This window comes from Pan paniscus, chromosome 14 (genome assembly GCF_029289425.2).
Source record: "Pan paniscus chromosome 14, NHGRI_mPanPan1-v2.0_pri, whole genome shotgun sequence".
Taxonomy (NCBI): Eukaryota; Metazoa; Chordata; class Mammalia; order Primates; family Hominidae; genus Pan; species Pan paniscus.
The window spans coordinates 100771067-100785027 of NC_073263.2; the positions used below are offsets into that span (position 1 = coordinate 100771067).

General features: G+C 37.2%; 2 protein-coding genes across 21 annotated transcripts in view; one reads left to right on the top strand and one right to left on the bottom strand.

Annotated features, from left to right (window-relative positions):
• UBAC2 (UBA domain containing 2) overlaps positions 1-13961 on the top strand; it is a 185902-nt gene that overhangs the window by 46163 nt on the left and 125778 nt on the right. The window lies entirely within an intron of this gene.
• Positions 7640-13961, bottom strand: part of GPR18 (G protein-coupled receptor 18) — a 38155-nt gene continuing 31833 nt past the window's right edge. For 10 of the 19 annotated variants that reach the window (XM_055096954.2, XM_055096953.2, XM_055096951.2 and 7 more), the window contains 3 exons: positions 12668-13098; positions 10835-11026; positions 7640-10413 (listed from right to left, as the gene is read on the bottom strand). In XM_055096954.2, coding sequence (XP_054952929.1) covers positions 9384-10379 — 996 coding nt within the window. In that variant the 5' untranslated portion in view covers positions 10380-10413; positions 10835-11026; positions 12668-13098 and the 3' untranslated portion in view covers positions 7640-9383. Of the gene's footprint in view, positions 11027-12667; positions 13099-13961 lie in introns of all 19 variants that reach the window. The other 9 variants (XM_063595985.1, XM_063595983.1, XM_008957429.4 and 6 more) reach the window with 2 other exon arrangements.

Genomic DNA, 13961 nt, shown 5'->3' on the forward strand with positions numbered 1-13961 from the left:
TGTGTTTTAGAGAATTTTAAGTGAATTTCCTATTCTGATCCTGATAGAATTAGTTTTGTGTGTTTTTATAGTGAAATTTGTCTTTGTAATTTTATGAACTAAACACAAAAATATAGTTTAATTAGATTAGGAAACAAAATTAATTTGTACAAAGTTAAGCTTCTGAAGAATAATTTTTTAAAAGCTGATAATGTTTAAACACTTCCATCAAACATAAAACAAAGCCGGTGTATAGGTTATAACTTTGTAGACAACCTGCCGTGGCCAACCCCACTCAGAATTTGTATGCTTTCATATTGCGTTGATCTTCTTTAAAAAAACAAAAACCATGTATTAGTGTGTGAAATAACTAGAATCTAGGAGTAGAGTTGACAGAGCGAGACTCCATCTCAAACAAACAAACAAAAAAACAGGCCGGGCGCGGTGGCTCATGCCACCTTTGGGAGGCCGAGGTGGGCGGATCACGAGGTCAGGAGTTCAAGACCAGCCTGGTCAATATGGTGAAACCCCATCTCTACTAGAAATACAAAAATTAGTTGGGCGTGGTGGCACGTAGTCCCAGCTGCTCAGGAGGCTGAGGCAGAAGAATTGCTTGAACCCGGGAGGCAGAGGTTGCAGTGAGCGGAGATCGCTCCACTGCACTTCAGCCTGGGTGACAGAGTGAGACTCCGCCTCAAAAAACAAACAAAAAACCCCCAAAAAACCATGTATTAGTGTGTGAAATAATTAGAATCTAGGAGCAGAGTTGTTAGCACATGTAAATGACCTCCAAGCATCTGAATGAAGTATCTGAGACACTATTTGGGAAATGAGATAGTATGAAATATAGATACCAGATATTTAAAATTCTGTGTGTACTATCTTCAGTCTCCTTTTAATTTTAAATATATGTTTTGAGAACTATTAAGCTACTGTATGTATCTTGATTCAAATTCACTTTGGATCCCTATTTTAAAATTATAGTTAGTGTTCTAATAGCTTTCGTACCTGCATTGTTAATGTTTACAGTGTAGCTGCCTTTTGTGAATTATAGTTGGTGTGAATATCCATGAATGTTGACCTTTAGCTCTTTTAATAATGTATGATTCTGAATAATGTTTGAATGGAGGCATAAAGTTCTGTGTCATAATTAGCATGCAGTTTGAATTCCACAGGTGGTCATTGTAATTAGACTGAGAGGTTAAAGTTGAGTATTCTGTTATTGGGGAAAATAGTGTAGTCATCAGGAATGATTCCACATTGACTCAGGAAAGCAGCAGCATTGCCAAATCATCAGTTTTCCCCAAAACATCTCCTATCACGCCAGTTCTTTTTGGTTCCTGTATAGCCTACTGAGTGATGGGAGGTATGTGTGTCTGTGTTAGAATGAACTTTGGAGATGGATAGTAACTTAGCATTATTCTTATTTACACTGTCTCCTTGTCTTCTTTTTCCTGCTGCACATGGAATCGAATGACAGTAGAACTTTCATATTCATTTATTTAATTTTGGAATCCCATTAACTAGTACATAAAAAGATTGATTCAATTTTGAAGTTGGTGGGAATATTTTTGCTTACTCTCAGAAGAGGGAAGGGATTTACCTATTTAAATCTCAGTTTGTAGCAAGAGTTACAAACTTGAATAAATTGAAAAGTTGTAGCATCCCCTTTGAAAGACACTATAAATGTTAATTCAGCCATCTCCTGAATGAAAATATATTTCTCTTCCTTTTCAAGTCACAAAACATTATATAGTATGACTTTTTTAAATCTTGAGGCTTTCTCACCAAAGACTTTTTGGAACACAATTAGTTCAACAAGTAAACTTTGTGTAATGTAAATATATCTCTTAAAAACATTTTTATTATTATTTTTGGTAGAGAAAAGGTTTTGCTATGTTGTCTAGGCTGGTCTTGAATTCCTGGGCTCAAGTGATCCTCCTTTCTTGGCCTCCCAAAGTGCTGGAATTGCAGGTGTGAGCCACTGCACCCAGCCACAAATATATCTTTTATTGATGGTAGCAAAGCTTCAAAAACTAAAGAGAGAAAACTACTGTGTTGTTTTTTTTTAAATCAATGTACTTCATGGACACAGGGAGGGGAACGTCACACACTGGGGCTGTCTGTGGGTAAGGGGCAAGGGGAGGGAGAGCCTTAGGACAAATACCTAATGCGTATGAGGCTTAAAACCTAGATGATGGGTCGATACGTGCAGCAAACCACCATGGCACATATATACCTCTGTAACAAACCTGCACGTTCTGCACATGTATCCCCGGAACTTAAAATAAAAATATGTGCTTTACAGCTTTCAGTGTTTTTCACCTAACATCTAATATTTTTCTTTCCCATCAGTACCAAATTTATCTGCACTCTCCATAGTTCTTTACTTCCTATTTAATTCTCTCTCTCTCTTTTTTTTTTACCTCACCACTATAGGAACTTCTCTTATAAAGGTCACCAGTGGCCACCTAATTTCTAAAGCCACTGGCCATCCTCTTTAACCTTTCAGTAGCAAATTAAATGCTTTTAACCTCTCGTTATTTCATGAAACCACCTGCTCTCTTGAGTCCCACACACTACTCCCTCCTAATTCTTTCTGACTTAGTTACCGCGTGCAGCTCTTTTCTCAAGCTTTTTGGGCTATCTTGCCCACTTTCTTGATTTCAACTACAGTGAACGTGTATTGTTTGCTTCCCAGCTCTCTATTTCCAACCCACACTACTCTCCTGATATTTCTTGAGTCTTATTTCCTTTCTTTCTTTTATTTTTAGAAATGAGGTCTTATTCAGTTGCCCAGGCCTAGAGTACAGTGGTGAGATCATAGCTCACTGTCACCTCAAACTCCTGGGTTCAAGCAGTCCTCCCAGCTCAGCCTCCTGAGTAGCTGTGACTATAGGTGTGCCACCATGCCCAGCTAATTTTTTTTTTTTTTTTGAGACAGATTTTCACTCTTGCCGCCCAGGCTGCAGTGCAATGGCGTGATTTCTGCTCACTGCAACCTCTGCCTCCCTGGTTCAAGCGATTCTTCTGCCTTAGTCTCCTAAGTGGCTGGGTTTGCCACCATGCCTGGCTATTTTTTTTGTATTTTTAATAGGACAGGGTTTCACCGTATTGGTCAGGCTGGTCACAAACTCCTGACCTCAGATGATCGACCTGCCTTGGCCTCCCAAAGTGCTGGGATTACAGGCGTGAGCCACTGTACCCGGCCATTTTTTTTTTGTTTGTTTGTTTTTGTAGAGATGGGGTCTTGTTATTTTGCCCAGGCTGGTCTCAAACTCCTGGCCTCTAGCGATCCTCCTGCCTTGGCCTCCCAAAGGGCTGGGATTATAGGCGTGACCACCATGTCTGGTCCAGAGTCTCATTTCCTAATGATTTATAGACTCAAAGAAGACTCATGTTCAGAAGCTCTCTTCTCTTCTGGCCTCCTCTCTGTCTTCTTTCCCTCTTTCTTCTTATTTTAATTAGTAGCATCTACTCAGAGTCATGCAAGCTGGAAATCTTTCATTTTGCTTGTCAGTGGGGTAGGTCACTGAGTCTTAGTTTTTATTTTTTGAAATTTCAACTTTCAGATTCAGGGGGTACATGTGAAGGTTTGTTTTATGAGTATATTGCATGATGCTGAGGTTTGGGGTACAGATGATCCTGTCACCCAGGTAGTGAGCGTGGTATCCAGTGGTTAGTTTTTCAACCCTTGCTCCCCTCCGTCCTTCCCCCTCCCTTCTTCCCCCTCTAATAGTCTTCCGTGTCTGTTGCTGCCATCTTTATGTCCATGTGTACCCAGTGTTTAGCTCCCACTTTTAAGTGAGTTCATGTGGCATTTGATTTTCTGTTCCTGCATTAATTTATTTAGGATAATGGCCTCCAGCTGCATCCATGTTCCTGCAAAGGACATGATTTCATTCTTTTTTATGGCTGCATACTATTCCATGGTGTGTATGTACCATATTTTCTTTATCCAGTCCATTGCTGATGGGCACTTAGGTTGATTCCATGTCTTTGCTATTGTGAATAGTTCTGCGATGAACATGTGAGTGCGTGTGCCTTTTTGGTAGAATGATTTATTTTCTTTTGGCTACGTACTCAGTAGTGGGATTGCTGAGTGGAATGGTAGTCCTGTTTTAAGTTCTTTGAGAAATCTCCAAACAGCTTTCTATAGTGGCTGAACTAATTTACATTCCCACCAACAGTGTATAAGTGTTCCCTTTTCTCACTTATATACAACAGTGTATAAGTTTCCCTTTTCTTCCCAGATCTCACCAGCATCTGTTGTTTTTTGGCTTTTTAGTAGCCATTCTGACTGGTGTGAGATGGTATCTCATTGTGGTTTTGATTTGCATTTCTTGATGATTACCGTTGAGCATTTTTTCTTGTGTGTTGGCCGCTTGCGTGTCTTCTTTTGAAAAGTATCTGTTCATGTCTTTTGCCCACTTTTTAATGGGGTTGTTTTGTGCTTGTTGAATCAAGTTCCTTATAGATTCTGGACATTAGACCTTTGTCAGATGCAGTTTGTGAGTATTTTCTCCCATTTTATAGGTTGTTTGTTTACTCTGTTGATAGTTTATTTTGCTGTGCAGAAGCTCTTTAGTTTAAATGGGTCCCATTTGTCAATTTTTGTTTTCATTGCAATTGCTTTTGAGGACTTAGTCACAAATTCTTCCCCAAGGCCGATGTCCAGAATGGTGTTTCCTAGGTTTTCTTCTAGGATTCTTATAGTTTGAAGTCTTACATTTATATCTTTAATTCATCTTGAATTAATTTTTGTATGTGGTGCAAGGTAGGGGTACAGTTTCATTTTCTGCATATGACTAGCCAGCTATCCTAGCACCATTTATTGAATAAGGAATCCTTTCACCACTGTTTATTTTTGTGAACTTTGTTGAATATCAGATGGCTGTAGTTATGAGGCTTTATTTCTGGGTTCTCTATTCTGTTCCACTGGTCTGTATGTCTGTTTTTGTACCAGTACCATGCTGTTTTGCTTACTGTAGCCTTATAGTCTGAAGTCAGGTAATGTGATGCCTCTGGCTTTGTTTTTTCCTTTTCTTTTTTTTTTCCTTAGGATTGCTTTGGCTATTTGGGGCTCTTTTTTTGGTTCTATATGAATTTTAGAATAATTTTTTCTAATTCTGTGAAAAATGACATTGTGGTTTGCTAGGAATAGCCTTAAATCTGTAGATTGCTTTGGTCAGTATGGCCATTTTAATGATATTGATTGTTTCAGACCATGAGAATGGAATGCTTTTTCCATTTGTTTGTATCATCTTTGATTTTTTTTCTTTTTTCTTTTTTTTTTGAGACGGAGTCTCACTCTGTCACCCAGGCTGGAGTGCAGTGGTGTGATCTTGGCTCACTGCAACCTCTGCCTCCCAGGTTCAAGCAATTCTCCTGCCTCAGCCTCCCGAGTAGCTGGGATTACAGGTGCCCGCCACCATGCCTGGCTACTTTCTTTTGTATTTTTTAGTAGAGACGGGGTTTCACTGCGTTAGCCAGGATGGTCTCGATCTCCTCGTGATCAGCCTGCCTTGGCCTCCCAAAGTGCTGGCTGGGATTATAGGCATGAGCCACCAAGCCTGACCTTCTTTGATTTTTTTCAGCAGTGTTTTGTAGTTCTTGTAGAGATCTTTTACCTTCGTGGTTAGATGTATTCCTAGGTATCTTTTTGTGTGTGTTGTGTTCTTGGTTTGACTCTCAGCTTGAACTAAGTTATTGGTGTATAGAAATGCTACTACTGATCTTTCTACATTGATTTGGCATCCCGAAACTCTAGTGAAGTTGTTTCTCGATTCCTGGAGCCTTTTGGCAGAGTCTTTAGGGTTTTCTAGGTATAGAATCATATTGTCAGTAAAGAGAGATAGTTTGAGCTTTCCTATTTGGATGCCTTTTCTTTCTTTCTCTTGCCTAGTTGCTCTGGCTAGGACTTCTGGCACTGAGTCTTAGTAATTCAAAGTCCTAAATGAATATTCATCCCTTCTTCTCTACTTCTACTGTCATTATTATCCCAGTCTAAACTCTTAAATCTTTTCTTGTCTACTTTTTTACAGTAATTCTCTAACTAGTTTCCCTGTGAATTTCAAAGCATTCCATACAATGCTGTCAGAAGTTATCTTTCTAAAATGCAGGCTTAACCACACTAGTTCTTTTAAAAACCCTCAAATTCTCATTTCCATCAGAATAAAAGTCAGATTCCTCCAAGATGCTATCCAGGCAGTCTGGAATAGTGGAAATAGCATGGTCTTTGCCATCAGACCAGATTTGAGATTCCAGCTCTGCCTCTTACTAGTTATGTGAAATCTTGAGCAAGTTGCTTCTCTCAAGCTCCATTTCCTGAGCTCAGTTTCTAGATGACCCTCACATGTCAACTGTGGGTATTCTGTGCTTCAAAGGGTAGCACCGAGAATTAAAGAAGCTCTCTTACGCCAAGCTTCTAGGAGCAAGCATATACCCCTTCCATGTATTGCTTTTCTTAAGAGACAAGGTCTTGCCATGTTATCCAGGCTGGCCTTGAACTCCTAAGCTCAAGCCCAGTCCTCCCACCTCAGCCTCCTGAGTAGCTGGGATTATAGGCACGTGCTACCATGCCCAGCTCTTCTTTCCTTTCAGAGTCCTCCTCATCTGACCACCAGCTAGTCTCTCAAACCACTTCCCAACTGGTCATCCAGCTTTCTTCGCTTGCTACGCATTTGCATTCTCATGCCTACTTGGCTTGCTTTCTGCTTCCTCTTGCCCTTTGGCAGGATTAATTGCCCTTATATGTGTATTACAACACATGTATTAATTATCTCTGTTAGTATTTATTATATTACATTGTCATGGTCTGTGCCTTCTAGGCTACCCACTGGCTGTTTGAGGGGGAACCAAGTTTCACTTTATGTACTCTTTGCCCTACATTTAGTAATGTTGAAGAGCAAGCAAGCCTTGATTACAGTGTAGCCCCAGTAAGACTGTAAGGGAAGGCCTTTGAACCATAGACCTGTTCATTTCTTTTTCTAGTGCTTTGCATAGAAATTGTAGCTGACATATGATAGATGCTCATGACTATGATTTAAACTCAGAAAATGTAACCATTAGGTTTTGAAAGTAGAAATAACTCCATTATTAAAAGCCATATGTATTAGGCATTTCTAGTAACTCATTCCTGCCACTCATCTGGCCTTATATACCTATTATTTTTTGTTAGTATTTATATGTGGATGTTACATTGTTTTCCAGAATACAGTGAAATTTTGAATTTTTACATATTATGTTAAAATGTATTTGGTTATAATGCTAAGTAAATTATTTTAAAAATAACTTTTAAGTGATCTACAACTAAATTGTAATTTAAATTATTTACAGTTTTACTGTGAGAATCACAGCATACATTTTCACTTTCTTGATTTTGTATCAATAGAATCTTTTGTTGTGCTTTTTGCTCTGAGACTAAACTCTTCTTATCAAGACAAGCTATGGCAGAGAACTTTTCCATCTAATAAATTTAAGAGTAGATTCATCTGTATGGTTGAGAGTAGGCTCTGACTATGTATATGTGTACAATAAACCTACATATCCAATACAAGAGTTGTTTTTCTTGTTTTAGAAATTATATGTTAAATATATGTAAGATATACAAATAATATATAAAGATATAATATCTATAAAGGTACTTTATGTATATAAAATATAAAAATATATATATTTTACTCATTTGACTATTGAAACTAAAAACTGTGTTTTTCTCTTTATTGAGAAACTGCATCTCAGTACCACCTTATGTAGCTCTGAGAATGTTTACATTCTTTAAGCATGTTTGCTTTTTATTATTGAAAAATTGGTGTTTGACATGAAAGAACTGACCTTGGTTTCTAGGTGTGGTTCTTCAGCTGAGCAAGTCGCATAACCTCTTCAGACCTCAGCTTTTTATATTTCGAACAGAAGAATTGTACTAAGAAGATTGTCTAAGGGACCTTCTAGTGCAAAAATGCCATTTTATTATTAGACTTGTTGTGTTTATCTTTTTTTTTTTAAGGAATATGAATTTACCTATGTTATTTCCAGAAATTAATTTCTTTTTTTTTTTGAGACGGAGTCTCGCTTTGTCACCCAGGCTGGAGTGCAATGGCGCAATCTCGGCTCACTGCAGCCTCCGCCTCCTGGGTTCAAGCTATTCTCCTGCCTCAGCTTCCCGAGTAGCTGGGATTACAGGAACCTGCCATCATGCCTGGCTAATTTTTGTATTTTTAGTAGAGATGAGGTTTCACCATGTTGGCCAGGCTGGTCTCGAACTCCTGACCTCAAGTGATCCGTCCACCTCAGCCTCCCAAAGTGCTGGAATTACAGGCGTGAGCCACCACGCCCAGCCAGAAATAAATTTCTAACCAATGCATGTATTTGGTTCTAAGCCCCAGTAGGATATGATCATGTTAAGAGTGATAAAGGTAATTTAGCAGAGAGGAAGTTATAGTTGAATCATTTATTTTACTTCCATAAGTATTAAGGATAATAGGGGCTTTACAGATTATAGTTCAGTTTTTTTCTTTTAGATGGATAAGTTACTTGGTTTGTTACTTTATTAGGAGAAATTAAATGGCAAGGCTAAGAAATCCAAGGTTCCTACTAGTACTATTTATACTGTGACATATGGCCTGGGAAAAAAAATCAATTAACTTCTTTTGTAAAAATGTTATCTTCAACCACATAAGAAGAGCAAACTGTTTGTATTGGAGAATGGCATTTCGCCATATAGTAGAAACCTCACATGATAGAAATGAACTTGGATTATTGGATAGAAATAGCATCTCAGGTTAGATTTTCATCATTAGTCCTAAATAGGGTTTGGTGCATAGTAGGCTCTCAGTGTTTGTTGAATGACTATTCTCTGTTTTTAAAAGAATGAATTCAGAGTAGGGAAGGGCTGATGGGGATGGCTGTAACAGGCCCCTTGGGTTCTTGTTGCTATTAATTTTGCCTTGTAGTAAGTAACAGTAATGAGTTCAACATAATTTCTTATATAGGAATTCTGGAAGTCAGTGTTTGGGACATAAAGTATTGGATTTATAATTCCATTCCTAGTGCAAATTAGACCTAAGGGAGCTGCATCTAGATAGAAAATAATTTAATCAAATTATTTTGTATGGTAGCTCGATTTCCCCCCTACTGACTTGATTAACACACATGTGTCACTTGCACATAGAAATGCAAAAAGTTAATTATCTATGTGAACAAGGCTTGACTAGGAAAGAAAAATCAGATGCTTTTCTCTGAATAATTCACAAAAATGTTTTATATAAGTTTTTAAAATGAAGATAATGAATTTATTTTTTCAAGAGAAAAGGGACTTGATAGTATTATACAGAATATCCATTGACGCCAGAGTAGTTAGTGAAGTGAATTTTGATGGGATTGAAATGAAAGAACCTTATTATTCATAACATTTCACTGTTTATATTGCTTAGTGACCGTAGACTACCAGATCGGAAACTTTTTCTGCGCATGCTTCGAAGGTAATTACGGTATAGCATGACACTAATGACTCGAGCCTGAAATTGTTTTGAAACGATGTAGTAGAGAATCACATCCAGACACGTGCTGAGGTTCATGAGGAAGGTGGTAAAGGCTCCCCAGGGATTGTAACTGTTCTCCCCCGTTCCCAGCATCAGGAAAGCGAAACAGATGTGGAAGGGCATAAAGCAGACGAGCACCTGCACCAGCAGCGTGATGATGATCCTTATAGACTTCTCCTTGACTTTGGGTTTCAGCTTAGACGTCCTGCCGTGAAGGAGATTATGAATAATGACCAAGTAGCACCCAATCATGATGAACAAAGGAATCAAGAAAAAAAATGTCAGTCGAGTGAGGTTCAGCACGTTCACAGCTTTTAGATAGATGATGTCAGAAATCTTGAGGCAGGTGGCGGGAGTGGAGTCTTTATCTGGGTCTTTATAGAGCAGTAGCAGAGGGGTGGTCGTGGTCAGGGTCATTATCCAGACTCCCACACACGCCAGCACGGCTTTGCACGTGTTTTTAAGTTCTTTGGCGTACTTCGGCTGTACAATGGCCATGTATCTGTCAGCACTAATAAAGGCAAGAAGCCATAAAGCAATGCTTGGGTAAAACACTGTGAGAGCTCCAAGAATCTGGCAGAAGTACTCTCCAAATGGCCATTCATCTTTTGCATAATAAAACATTCGAAAGGGTAAAGTCATTATAAATATCAAGTCCACTAATGCCACATTCATCATATAGATGGTTACCGTGGTTCTCTTCTTGGTGGTACAACTGAAAACCCATAATGCAGTGATGTTAACAAATAATCCAATTATGAAGATACAGCTATAGAAGACAAGGGCTGCAATTTTGTATTCATCTGGATGTGAGCTGTTAAAAGGGACAGGTTGATCTTGATTGTTCAGGGTGATCATTTTACAGCTTGTTGGTAGGCATGATACTTAGAAACTGTAAAAATAGTTAAGAAAAATAAGAATAAAATCGTTGGTTAAAAAATAAATGCTTAACATTCTCCCACTCAGCTTGACTGCCAGTGAATTTTAAGTTCGAGAGCATTTAATCAAGGAACGATTCAACTGGTTAACTACTGAACATTCACAGTAATTCTCATTTGAGAGAGAATGGGAACTTTTCCTTTGTTACAGCTATAGCCCCACTGTCTATTGAGCATGTAATAGGTACTCAATAAATAAATATTTACTGAATTGATGAATAAATGAAGGAACTTTTGATGAGATGATTCACAGCAACTCTACTTTGCTAAAAAACTCTAGTTTGTAATTCTCTAGTTTGAAAATGAAGACTTGTGTAGCTGGCTATTAAACTTTTTGTTTTTTTTAAAGTGGAAACACTTCATAATATTTATTACCTTATGTTCTCTTTAAATTATCATAGGTCGAGAAACAGCAATGTTTTGTGTCATGGTCAGCAGATCAAGAACTAGACTGTTAGAGCAATAGATGAGCTGTTTTCTAGTGCACAATTGGGAGTACATAATGCCAAGTCTTCCAGGTTTTGTGATTTCAGCTGCTCTACTTCAGTGGTTCACAGAAAGCAGCACCTTGAAAAAAGCTAGTGCCGTTAGTAACTTTCATATCCTCATTCCATCTAGATTCAGAAGCTTCAATATTATTTAAATTTTAACAATTTTCAAAGTAAATCCAAAAAAGGAGTATCTAAGACAAGTAGATATTAATAAGTCATTCAGTAACTTGATGTGTATGTAGAAACTTATAAATTTCCATCACCAAAAAAAAAAAAAAAACAAAAAACCGTCCATTTTAAATGGAAAGGAGGTTATTTGGGGTTGCAAATATCATTGACTCCTCAGTGTGAAACTTCACTCCCCCATGATGCAACACCAACAACAGACTTCAAAAATAGACTTTGCTGCAATGAGATGGAATCTGTGGCATCCCCTTGTAATATGGAGGTGGATGAAAAGTTTCCTTCAAAAATGTCACTTTGCAGAGTGGGCTGTCTTGAAATCAGCCCAGAATTTCTCTTTAAGGAAAACTATGGGGGAGATTTGCTGTCTGTGGTCAGTGGCATCACGGGCTATTGATAATTAAGAATTAACTTGAGCAATTGCTGTGGATAAACACAAGAAACGTGCCTGTCTGCCTTCCTTCCTTTCCCTTCCCTTCCCTTCCCTTTCTTCCCTTCTTCTCCTTCTTTCCTTCTCAAATATTTAGGTTAAATATGATTTAGGAGCATAATTCTATATATTTAAAAACATATTAAATTTTCCAAATATTGGTGTGACTAGAATATTAATTTCTATCAAATGAGGAAAGTGCTACAGAGAAAAATTATATCTCTAGTGTCATTCAAAGGAGAGTAATCTTGGAGGCTTAAATCTTATTTTTAACTGGAATGCATTCTTATTAAATAGTAGCAATTATAATATAAATGAAATTTTGTATTTGTTTTTCTTTTTTTAGTATTGTATCAGGACTCCCTTCACCTATCCTCATCCTTCAATTTTGTGACATAAGTCCTGTACTTACAAACCATCTTGAGTCTTTTTTCCCACGTTATGCTCAAGCTGTTTTTATGTAGCTTGTCACCAATACTTATATTCATTTGCTGACGTTTGAAAAAAAATGAGTGATGCATGTGTTTTAAAGGCATTATAGTATTGATTGTGCTCTGCAAACACAGAAATTTTTGGATAAATATTGAAAAGTGATTGACTTTAAAGTCAGCTTTTTAAAAGCTATAGATACCATGATTATCTGTAGCTTTTCTTTTCTTAAAAACCATTAAGTTATTTCATGAAACAATGTAATTGAAAACATGTGATGAACATTCCTAAATATACATATGATTTACCATAAACATTTTCTTTCCTTAAGTTGAAAAAAATTACATTTACTATTAATGTAAAGCAATATTGAAAATAAATGTAAAATCATATTAATGTGGAAAGATGATTATATAGCCTATTTCAAGGTCTTTCACCAACATAGTTTGTTATGTTTATTTTTTTAATTAAATATATTTTTTTAATAGAGACGGGGTCTCACTATGGTGCTCCTGGGCACAACTGATCCTCCTGCCTTGGCCTCCCAAAGTGTTGGAGTTACAGGCGTGGGCCATTGCGCCCAGCCTGTATTATTAAAATGAAATGATTTTTGAAATGCAGTACATAAAGCATTACTTTTGACAATAATCATGAAGTTAATTAAATGCTGCTTACCTCCTGTCCATCAAAAGTCTGTGTGAGAGATGAGCATTTTTCAGCACTTCCACTTCTGTCGAAGGGATATCTTTGAGTTGCTTCTGTTAAAATAGCTCTTTCTGGAAACAGTGTATTTAAGAAATGTTGTATTTTGTTTTAGACTCTTGTTGCTTTAAAAAGTAGTTTCCAGTGTAACGCTTGGCATCGGAGTTGGTGCTGGGCTGACTTTAATTGCTGCTTTGTCTCTTTCAGGAAGTGCTCTCTGAAATAGGCTTTTTCACCTTATGACTTTACCCTGGATGTGGTTTTTCTCTTTCACAAATGATTTGTTTATGAAGTCACACTTAGCATAAGCTCCCCTTGAAATGATGGCATATATTTAAGATAATTATATACAAACGATAAAGTTTCTTCAGTTTGTGTACTTTGATGCTTGAAGTCTGCATCATCTATGGAAAGAGAAGGAGATTTGATATTGAGTAAAAGGGGGTTTAAAGTCTAGCTTCTTTGCTTTATAAGCTATGTGACTTTGTCTAGTTACCTACCCACTCTGACTAACCCTTTGTTCCTACTTCATTTCTGTACAGTTGAAATAGAGATAATACTATATCCAGTAGGATTGTAGGGGCCTTAAACCAGAAAGATCCCAAGTGCTTAATAGTACCTGGCACTTAGTAGGTACTCCTAAATGGAGTCTCACTTTTTACTACCAAGTTATTAAAAATCATAGAATATCCACATTTCCACTTTTTACTGTTTAAACATTTCTAAATGCTTAAAAGTAGGATCCTTGATTAATTGCTTCTGCTTTGCCACATACATTTATCCACTTTAGTTTGCTGTATTTTGTAAGTCTGCTTTTCTAGTGCGTGGAAGTCTAGAAATAATTTCTTTTGCATAAAAATTTCTGCAAATCTTAGCAGAAAGGACTCTGAAGTCTTTAGTGGACTGATTTACATATTAAGAGTGTTTTCACCTAAGAAGGGAAATGAAACCAGCAGAAAGGGAAGTGAGCAACGAATCGCTGCCTGCCTTGTTAGGTTAATTTTGTTTTACTTTCTCATTTCTTAAAAAAAATTATCTCTCATTTGCTTATCCTAAAATTTTAATTATCTTTATGTTTGGTTATGCATGGTTTGTCAACTTTTTAAAGGGTTCATGAACTTAAATGTATTTGTTTTTTTGAATTTTAGACAGTTTGGGGTCCATCCTTTTTTTTTTTTTTCTCAGACAAAACCATAGTAAATCTGTGGCTTAGAAAAGTTACTTAAATCCTTGCCTTTGGTGATAAAATACTTTTGATTGTTACAAC